This window comes from Bubalus kerabau, chromosome 1 (assembly GCF_029407905.1).
Source record: "Bubalus kerabau isolate K-KA32 ecotype Philippines breed swamp buffalo chromosome 1, PCC_UOA_SB_1v2, whole genome shotgun sequence".
NCBI lineage: Eukaryota > Metazoa > Chordata > Mammalia > Artiodactyla > Bovidae > Bubalus > Bubalus kerabau.
In genome coordinates this window covers 158,547,771-158,558,224 of record NC_073624.1, presented here as the reverse complement: position 1 = coordinate 158,558,224, position 10,454 = coordinate 158,547,771, and the positions used below count along the sequence as shown (strand labels likewise).

At 49.5% G+C, this 10,454-nt stretch overlaps 1 protein-coding gene across 1 annotated transcript; it reads right to left on the bottom strand.

Moving 5' to 3' along the window:
• Window positions 1-380: 380 nt before the first annotated feature.
• Window positions 381-10,216, bottom strand: LOC129641839 (conglutinin). Its single transcript, XM_055566428.1, has 7 exons — window positions 10,018-10,216; window positions 5,587-5,707; window positions 5,208-5,320; window positions 4,794-4,901; window positions 4,329-4,445; window positions 3,630-3,713; window positions 381-1,176 (listed from the first exon to the last, which is right to left on the bottom strand). Exons 1-7 carry the CDS (start codon window positions 10,214-10,216, stop codon window positions 794-796), a joined length of 1,125 nt encoding a protein of 374 aa, XP_055422403.1. The 3' UTR covers window positions 381-793.
• Window positions 10,217-10,454: the final 238 nt, after the last annotated feature.

Below are 10,454 nucleotides of genomic sequence, written 5' to 3'. Positions count from 1 at the left end.
GATTAGGACTTTGCATATGGTACATTCTCTGATGAGGCATCCACAGTCACATTGTCATGGGAAGAAAGAAATCCTGGATGGTCAAGGGTGAGGGGAGTCTACTGGGTATAAGCCCACTCAACCTGGCCAGAGAAGTTGGTGCTTCCCTGCCAGCAAGAGGCAGCCATGATGACCTCCAAGCCCCAGGGCTACAGCTTGCCTTGATGAGAGGAGTCTGGGATATGAGGAGAGGTCTGAACAGGGCTCTACCTGGGTGAGGCATCAATAGAAACAATTTGAAACCATGGGAGAGAATGAGCCCAAGCCTAGAGTGAATGCAAGGAGAGAAGGGAGCCAGAGCTGAGGCGCCTGCTCCTCTCTGTGGAAATTCAGGAGAGGAGAGACGAGTGAAAGAGGCTGAAGGATGAAAAGACTGAAGGCAGGAGAGGAAATGGAAGGAGGTAGCAGTGACCAGTGGGGTCAAATGCAGTCCACGTTTGGCAGAGGTGGAGGGCTAGACACCTGTCTTGTTGAGAAAGAGACACTGGATTTTGCACAGGGGCATCTTGGAGACCTCCTATTAGCCCTTGCCCCTGAGTCGCAGGCTGCCCCCCTTTTTTGTGACAAATCTTCCAGATGTGAAGCCAGTTTCAAGCTTTATTCTGAGGGAGGAGTTCCATACGAGGCCTGCCTTGTGGCCTCATCCCGTGGCTCAGTGGGGAAGCCCTGAGCAGCAGAGGGTCACCTTTTTATTGGGATGTTGGCAGCTCACAGCTCTGGGCATTGCCCCCTTCCCTGGGGTGGGTGGGGGAGCTCAAAACTCGCAGATCACGAGGAGTTGCCTACTGCAGGGTACATCATTCCACTTGCCCTCAGGATGGATTTCCACACAGTTCTCTGGTTCTCCTTCATCGCTGTTGTTGGGCTCCCCTTTGGCCCAGTTGGAATAGACCAGTATTTCCCCAGTGGGGTAAGTGAACCTCCCCTCCGTGGAGATGTCATTCATGCTCAGGTAAGCATTGTTTTTCCGGGCTCTGACCATCTGTGTCACAGCCTCGTTCTCGGCTTCAGAGCGTGGGGAGGCCAGCTGTCCCTTAGCCTCTCTGCAGAGCTGCTCTGCATCTGAATATGATTTTACAGCACCTGCCGTCTTGAAGATCTTCTCCCCGACAGCCTGGCCATCAGGGAAGAGCACCGCTAGGGGAAGAGGAGTCAGGTTGGGGATATGCAGCAGCTAGACCTTGTGCTTCAACTGGAGTCCCCAGCTCCCACAAGGGTACCAGGGCACCAGATAGCACAAAAGCATGGCACTTAGCTCCCAAGCATCCATCATGTAAGAGGTGAGGACCCTGGAACTCAGGTGCTTATGCAAGAAGCCCAAAGTCGCCCAACTCTCAAATGTAGATGAGGGTCAGACCTTGTCGGAGGTGACACTAAAGCCCCCACGTGCACTTTCTGTTCCTCCCCATGCTGTTCACAAGAATCCGGCATTTTAATTACTGTGTAAATGGGAAGGCCTTTGGCAGGGAAATTACACTGTAGAGTCCAGGGCAGTTCCTGAGAGTGTGGAAAACACCAACCGGGTGGCTTACTCTCACCCTTGCATGATGACTGGGCATGTGGAGTTGTCTGAGCCGTTCTGTGCTGTGTGAAGGGGTGAGGAGAAAGGGGAGGACAGGGGTGCATCTGAGAGCAGCCAAGTGCTGACCTCTGCACTGGGGGAAGTCCAGTGTTGGCTTCCATATGCTTGCAGGTGAACCTATGGCCAGTCAGCCTCCCTGGACCACTGAGCAGGGGATGACAGCATCTGAGAGCTCTATGTGGGGGCGGGAGGGCAGGGTGGGATCAGCTTTGGAGAGAGCCCTGTCTGGGCTTCAGAAAGTCATGTGTTCAGCCCTACCCTGGCAATTACAGCCCAGGTGACAAGAGAAAGTCACTTCTCTTTTCAGAGTCTAATCTCATATTTCTAAGGAAAAGGTACACTACAAAACAGCAGCCCCTATGTGACATGTTAAGTATCTCTTTTTATTCCATCCCATCTACACCACTCTGACTTCCAGGGTCTGCATGGAAATCTTCAGGGCTCCTAAGAGGGCTCACTGGACTGGTTCTGAACCCAGGCTGCACCCTGACCCACTGCCCTTTTCCTCTGAGTAGCTTCAACAAGCAATCGGAGACCTGATTTTCCATGTAGTCAGGATGGCGCCAAGACAGCCCTGGACAAGGTCAGTGCAGCTTGTGTGCCATGATTGGTTTACGTCCCATGCATCTGGGTGGGTATGCATGTGCATGTGTGAATACATATATGTGTCCATCTGAAGGTACATGGGCTGACTCAAGGTCCATCAGGATGGGTGTGCATATGTCTGCATGTGTGTTCATGTATGTAGGTGGTGTGGATTGAGTGATGGTGTTTAGGTACACACAGATGGCCAGCACATATGCCCAAGTTCACCTTTGTTTATAGCAGTCTGCGTGAAGGGTTAGTTTTTAAGTTGTGCCCAACTCTTTTTGACCCCCATGGACTGAAGCCCACCAGGGTCCTCTGTCCATGAGATTTTCCAGGCTAGGATATCAGAGTGGTTTGCCATTTCCATTCCAGGGGATCTTCCCGACCCAGAGGTCAAACCAAAGTGTCCTGCAATGTAGGCAGATTCTTTACCAGCTGAGCTACCAGACGATGAGATAGTAAGTAGATGCTGCTGCTAAGTAGCTTCAGTCGTGTCTGACTCTCTGCAGCCCCAGAGATGGCAGCCATGTAAATATTGAGCAAGAAGGAAGACATAAACTGCTGAGAATTCTCATCCCACAACTTCAGTACTTAGTTGGCTTGAGTTCTTAGGAGCCAACCCTGTGTCTCACCCAGTCAGGCCCCTTTATGCTCTGCTCCTTCAGAGAACTCTAATTCTTTTGGATCAGTGAGGTTTGATAAGTGATGTGCATTCAAAACTGTCATCATGGAGAGCAGAGACGGAGGTGGGGCAGTTGATGGAGTGTCCCAAAGGCACAGGGCACTCAGGTGTGTGCTTTAGGAGGCCTCAGCCTGATTAGGATCCAGGCTTATGGAAGAATCTCTGCTTTAAACTCCCCAAGAGGTGCAGGGGAGTCCAGCACTGGCCAGAGACTGGAGGCAGCCTATTCCTTCCAGACCCAGGGACATCTTTAGGGTAAGATACTTGGTGGCCACACACCAAGGATAGGTCCCCAGCAGCCTTGAACCCCACGGGCAGCATCCCACCCCCGCTCTCGGGGTCATGTCTGGATTCTCTGCTGCCCTGGGCTGTGCAGCTTCTTCTCTGGGCATTTGCACACCTGGCCCCACAGAGGGAAGAAATGCATCCTGGGTTGGGTGACCCCTTGTCTGTCCTAGGAACCTGCCCAGGGTGGACTGTGGTGAAGGTCTACTGACTGGTGACATGGACCGCATCCTCCTCCTGGTCCCGTGCATCTACTTGAGCTTCTGGAGCACGTGGGGAACAGCTCTGTCCCAAACTTGTCCTTAGACCCGCTCCTGCCCCAGGTCTAGGTCCAGTCCCAGTCATGGTCCCAGCAAGTCCAATTTAGACCCAGCCCGCAAACTACAAGCCAAGCCTAGACTAAGTCTGAGGCCCTCACTCAGGGCCTGGCTAGGGTCAGGTCCAGGAACTCACCTTTCTTATACTGACTGAAGGCATTTTGGAAGCGTCGCAGATGTCCATCTAAGATTGTCACCCGCTGCTTGAGAGCATTGACCTCTGCAAGAGAGAGAGAGGCCAAGTGAAGACAGATCCAGAACAGCCTGGGGTCACTCAGAGCCCAGGCCTCAAGGGAAGAGAGTCCAGGTGGAGACACCAGTTGGGGGTGGGGTAAGGAGGTGGAACAGAGGCCTAGGAAGCCTACATCTGCTGACCTAGCTGGCCTCTGCGTCCACGGGATTTCCTGCAGTTCTCTTCAGAACAATATCCCCTGAACAGGTCCCTGTGCCTCACTGTCAGTGAACCAGATGTCATTTTAATTCCAAATTCTAGGAATGTAATAGCACTTCCTTTTGCATTGCAGGGGGTGGTATGGTTGTAGGAGAGGAATACACATAGCTTGAGTATTTCCCATCCATTGAGTTATTTGATGTTCAAGGTTATCTGATGAACTGGAGAGGGAGGTTGGCTTGTCATAAAGATCAGATAGAAAATCTGCTCAGGTATTCCTCCAGCCAGTCACAGAGGCTAAGACCAGAGTCCACCTCGCCATACACCCTGTCAACTTTTCCTGCTTGACCCCCACCTGTAAATGGGTTACCTGAGAGGAGAGCTGAGCTGAATAAGGCCTCCTCCCTGCCCCACACCCTAATGGGGCCCCCAAGGCTGCCTTACCTGCAAGCCCACTCTCCCCCTTTGCTCCTCTTTCTCCAGGATCACCTCTGTCCCCCTTCAGTCCTGGGGGGCCCCTGGCACCTGAAGGGCCCTGTGGACCTATGGCTCCAGAAGGCCCTGGATAAGATAAGGAGAAATGGGTGAGAGCTGAACATTTATTTTAGCATTTTCATGCCCCCACAAGCTCCACACATGGACTGTCATATCCCCAGGAGTACACCCTCCCACATACAAACATCCCTCTGTGCCTGGAATCTCTTCCTGCATCCTCTCTATACACTGACTGTCCCATAACCTAACAACCAGCCTTCCCTGAATACAGATAGTCCCTGCTGCTCACACCACCCTCTCCATGGAGACAGACAGTTCCCCAAACCCAACACTGGTTCTCTCCCTGCTCTGACCTGGTGGCTGGTGGCGGTGGGCACAGGGGAATATGAGCCCAGCCCCACGTCGATTGCTCACCTGCCACCCCAGCACGTCCAGGGGCTCCAGTCTCCCCAGGGGCACCTTTCTCTCCTTTGAGACCTGCGGGGCCTGGGAAGCCCTGCATGCCTGGGGCACCCACTCCTCCTGAGGAAGGAACACATTGGAGAAACATGGCTGAGAGTGCACTCAGCAGGTACCATTACCTCAGCAGTGCAGCTTGTCACCCACAGCTCCGGGTAAAAGAGCGACCTGGGAGATTGCTTCTGACTGCTTGGTCTCCTCTAGGAAATTCACTCAGTGTGAGAATATGGGGGAGAGGCCCAGCCAGGCCTACCAGGCGCAGAGGTTCCAGGCTTTCCAGGCACTGTGCACGTGCCCTGGTCCCCACCAGGGCTGCCAACGTCACCCCTCCCTTCTCCCTCCCTCACCCACCACATACCACCCACCTACCTTTGGGCCCAGTCTCTCCTTTGGGGCCTGGTGTGCCTGGAGGTCCCATGCTCCCCTGCTTCCCTGAGGGGCCCTCTATTCCAGCTGGTCCAGGCATACCTGGAGGCCCTGGGAAAAAGGACCAGCCCAGTCAGTGACACTGAATCTCCTTGGAAGTGGGAGTGCATAAAAGATGGGGCTGTAATAGAAGTCAGACAGGCAGCCTCCTCCTAAAGATGTTGCCCTCACTCTCCACCCTCCCCAGGAGCTCCAGTCTTCCCTGAGATAACGCTGGGCCACCTTGAGAATGACCTTCCTCTTCCTGGGGTAGAATACGCCTATTGCCATGGCCTAGCAGCAGCACACCATCTACAGACACCTGCATTCCATGCCCCGCTGCTCACCACGTGGCCCAGTGTCTCCCTTTGGTCCAGGTTCTCCAGCAGAGCCATTGTCTCCTTTCGGCCCAATAGGGCCAACACGTCCAGGCATTCCTGCTCGTCCTGCAGGTCCTGGTAAACCTGTGACATAGAAGAGAGGGACTTAAAGCTGATCCTGGCCCAGGAGGAGCCACCTGCCTGCAGGGTCAGAGCCCTTGCATTCTTTCAGGGTTCTGTAGGGTGTGGACACTCCCTCTCCAGGTGACTGGTCCAGTGGTGATGTAGGAAATGCGTGTCTACATCTGCATTTTACAAGTGAGGAAACAGGCTTGCTGAATTGGAGGCAGATCCAAACCAAGACTCACCTGGCTTTGCATACAATGCACCTGTCCCTGCCCCAAGGCCATGGTATTTATGGCAGTTAAGTCTGTCAGCTTTTACCCTGGACCATGGACTCCCTGCCCTCCCCCCTTCCCAGAACCAAAGTTTATGGCAGAAATGGCATCTGACACTTACCACCAGAGAAATAGAAATCAAAAGCACAATGAGCTGTCACCTCACACCTCTCAAAATGGCTATTACCAGACAGCAAATAGGAAGTGCTGGAGAAGTAGAGAAAAGGAAAGCTTTGTGCAGTAGGGATGCAAATGGAACAGCCACTATGGAGACAGCATGGAGGTTTCTCAGAAAGTTAAAACTAGAGCTACCGTATAATCCATCAATTCCCCTTCTGAGCGTTTAACTAAAGAAAATGAAAACACTAACCTGAAAAGATATATGTACCCCCAAGTTAATTGCAGCATCATTCATGGTAGCCCAGACATGGATGCAGCCTAGAGCCCAAGTATCTGTGGATGGATGAACGGATGTAGAAAATGCAGGGTGCATATACAATGGAACATTATTCAGCCATAAAAGGGAATGAAATCTTGCTATTTGCAGCAACATTGGTGAACCTTGAAGGCACTATGTTTAGTGGATTAAGTCACAGAGAAGGGCAGTACTATACAATCTCATTTATATGTGAAATCTAAGAAAACAGACGAACAAAAACAGCATACTCACAATACAGAGAACAGATTTGTGGTTGCTAGAGGTGGGGTTGAGAAGTGGGCACAATGGACAGAAATCTTCAAAAGGTACTAGGGTCCAGTTAAAAAACAATTGAGAACCAGGAATACAATGTACAGCAAAATTACCTTACTTAGTAATTCTGGGTTGCATGCTTGAACATTTCTGAGCAAGCAGATCTTAAAAGCTCTCATCACACACAAATCGTAACTATGTGTGTTGATGGCTTATTGTGACAATCATTTCACAATATATGCAAATATGAATTCATTATGATGTACATCTCATTCTAATATATTATAGATCAATTCTATTTAATATAAAGAAGAGAAAAAAGCTATGTAACATGCTTTTACATTTATGGAAGATAGATGACATTATTGTGCATTATTAAGTGATAAAAGTAAGTTATAAACACTATTTAATATGATTCCGTTTCTTCAACATGTCCACCCATGTGTCAGGCATGTGCACATGAAACACACATTGAAAAAACCACAGGCAGAGCATATGCAAGTGTTAACAGTTCTTTCTAAGGGGCACAATTCAGGCAATTTAAATTTTCATCTTTTTGTATTTAGTGACCACATACTAATTTGCTTTGGAAAAATGACCAAACATTTAAAAACATCACATTACCTTAAGAAGGCTGCCTAAGCCTGAAATTATAAGAGATTTGTATTCAAAGACTAAAGAAAGAAATGCCTATTTATTCCAGAATTGTAAACTCAATTATGTGAATTTGGTTATTCCTTTTTCACTGAGATGAAATTAACATAATATAAAAATAACTTCTTTTTTTTTTTACTGTGATGTACTTGCAGTATCTCAGTTCCCCAGTCAGGGATTGAACCTGAGGCCTGGCAGTGAGAACACCGAATCGTAACCACTGGACCTCCAGGAATTACCTGTAATTAATCATTTAAAGTATACAATTCAGTGGCATTTAGAACATTGACATAATTGTACAACTACCACTACTCTTTAGTTCAAGACTATTTCATTAATCCCAAAGAAAACCTCATACCCATACTCCCTCCCTGCCTCCTCCTAAGCCCTGGCTACCTCTATGCAGCTGCCTGTCTCTGTTAGCTATTCTGGATATTTTATATAAATACATACAATATATGACCCTTTGCGTCTGCCTCTTTAAACTAGGAGTGACATTCTTGAGTCTCATCCAATTTGTAGCACATCTCTGTACTTCGTTCCAGTCTATGGCTGAGAAATGTTCTATAGTATGAATACAATACATTTTCTTTATTCATTCACCACGGATAAATGTTGATAGACACTTGGGTTGTTTCCATCTTTTGACTGTTGTGAGTAAGCATTCATGTGCAAAAAGACAACAAAAGAAATCTGTCGGTTACTATTAACTTGTTCATTCACTTATTTGCTCATTTCCTCATTATTTCATTTCTCTGTTCACTGAGAATCTCTCTGTGAAACATGGCTTTCTGCCTAGCACTGAGCAGGAAGTAAATGTCAGCACCAGGTTATGGTCTGCAAGGAATTTGTCACTGAAGTTTAAACTATGAGGTAATGAGTGAAGAAAACAGCTTATGAGATGTCCCTCGTCGCATCCCAGCACTCCCAACCCGTGGACACACACGTACTCATAGGAAACAGGACTTCAAGGCTGAAGAGGATTCAGAGACCTGGAGAGGAGAGGTGACATTTCATATCTGGAAACCACTCCCCCAGGGTAAGAAGGGCCAGGCTTGCCTGGGCCAAGAATGTGCAGGTGGAGGGAGACTGGGGTATTTGATGGGTGGTGAGAGCCTCTGTGCTGGACATTGGGCCCTGCTCTTAGCTCCAATTCTCGCTAGGTAGTCAATGGGAGCCCGGAGGATGGGCCCCACATCCCAGACCCCCTGGTGCACTGTGCTCAGGCAGAGACACCTGGTCCCTGGCTGAGCCTCTCCTGGGCTCCCGCCTGGCTGGGGAGGGCAGCAGGTACCTTGGAAGCAAGTCTCTCCTTAGAAGGGAGCATTGGAGGTTGCCCATCCTTTGCACAAACCATGGCGCCCATGAGAGCAGGGAGGTAGAGGAAGGGATACTTTTCAATTCAGGGCCCCTCGGGGAGCTAGAGAGAGCTGGCACCTTGAATACCACCCCTCCTCTGAGATCACTTCTAGAGGCCTTCTCTAGCCCCAGCCAATTCATGTTGGGAGCCACTTTCTCTCTAAAAGACAGATAGATAAGATACTTGTCTCTTACCCTACAAATCCTGGGGATGTTATGTGTTCTTTTCAGCTTTAATGTTGTTCATTTCTTTCCTCTCCAATCAAAACACAAACTCCAGAAAGATAAAAGACCTCAGTTGATCCCCCATCACCCTGGCCCAAGGCCATGGTGGTCCCCTCGTCCTTGTCGCTGGTTCATCAAATTCTCACTTCTTGCCAGTAAAAACCAGATCTTCCCCTGTGAGGCAGTGTTTCCAGAATATTCCCTTAATAATCAATACATTTGGAAACCTCAGGAGAATTCAGCTGGTTGGGACAGCAGAAGGATAAAGCTTTATCTTGAAGACCCACCAAAAAAATGAAGCCTTGGCTCAATTCTTTGTCACTGTGTGGTTGATATTATTCTCATCTATAGATGATTAAACTGAAACTTACAACACTGTCATCAGTTCAAAAATATTTAAAATTATGCAGAGGCAACATTTAATACGAATGAACAACAGTTAAGTTTTGGAGTGTGTGTACTCAGTTACATCTGACTCTTTGTGGATTCCTGACAGATTCCTCTGTCCATGATATTCTCCAGGCAATAACAGAGTGAGTTGCCATTTTCTATCCAGGGGATTGTCCCAGCCATGGGATAAAACCCACATGTCCTACATCTCCCACATTAGTGTACTAAGTCACTTCAGTTATGTGCAACCCAGTGGCCCAAAGCCCACCAAGCTCCTCTGTCCACGGGATTCTCCAAGCAAGAATACAGGAGAGGGTTGCTATGCCCTCCTCCAGGGGATCTTTCTGACCCAGGGATCAAAACTGCATCTCTTACATCTCCTTCTTTGGGAGTCAGGTTTTTTACCACTAGCACCACCTGGGAAGCCCAGTGAGTTCTGGAGCAGGGGATCCAAATACCAGTCGCTCACTGATTGTTTGTACATTCTTGGGGTGGTTAGGGTCAGATCCTAGGGGAGGAATCAGGACAGGTGGTTATGGAAATGGGGAGTTGGGCAAGCCAGTCTTTGCCAACCAGTAAAGCCATGTTTTAGGTGGACTGAAGATCTGGGGGAAACCTCCCCTCTTGGGAAGACCATGTTCAAGGTTTCCACAGCAGAAGATTCAGAGTTTTGGGGTTGGTTACAATTCCAGTGCCCACCCCTTCCCATCAGGGTAAGCCCATGGTCCCAGCTCTACCTGGATCCCCCTTCTCTCCGTGGGGACCTTCTCTCCCATCTTCTCCATCATGACCAGGCAAGTGACCCTCCAGGGGGCTACACATAACCAGGGTACAGGCATTGGCCAGTATTTTCTGAGAAAAAATCGTCATTTCTGCTCCCAGGGATCTCCAGGGCTGTGTGAGCAGGAGCAGCACGGAGAGAGGGAGGAGAAGCATGTCCTAGGCAGAGAAACAGAGAGAGGGGTTGCTCTTGGTCCAAGGACGAGGCTTAGGGCTGGCCCAGCTCCTGGAGGTCAGGAGAAGCCCTTCCCCCATCTCCTCTCCCATCCTCCAAGGCAAGAGTAGCAGGGCTCCAAAAGCAGTTTAGGGAAAGTTTGAATAAGGTCTGGCCAGGGAGGACATGAGTGGACCAGCTGGGCCTCTGACCTGTTCTGCCAGCAGCATGAATCTACTG

Bases quoted from the DNA above. Each gene is read 5' to 3' on its own strand.
- LOC129641839 (XM_055566428.1), bottom strand. From the start codon at position 10,216: ATGCTTCTCCTCCCTCTCTCCGTGCTGCTCCTGCTCACACAGCCCTGG. The intron at 4,902-5,207 runs GTAGGTGGGTGG...TTCCTTCCTCAG, and splicing joins AGGAGAGACTGGGCCCAAAG to GAGGAGTGGGTGCCCCAGGC. The intron at 3,714-4,328 runs GTAAGGCAGCCT...TCTCTCTTGCAG, and splicing joins GGGGGAGAGTGGGCTTGCAG to AGGTCAATGCTCTCAAGCAG.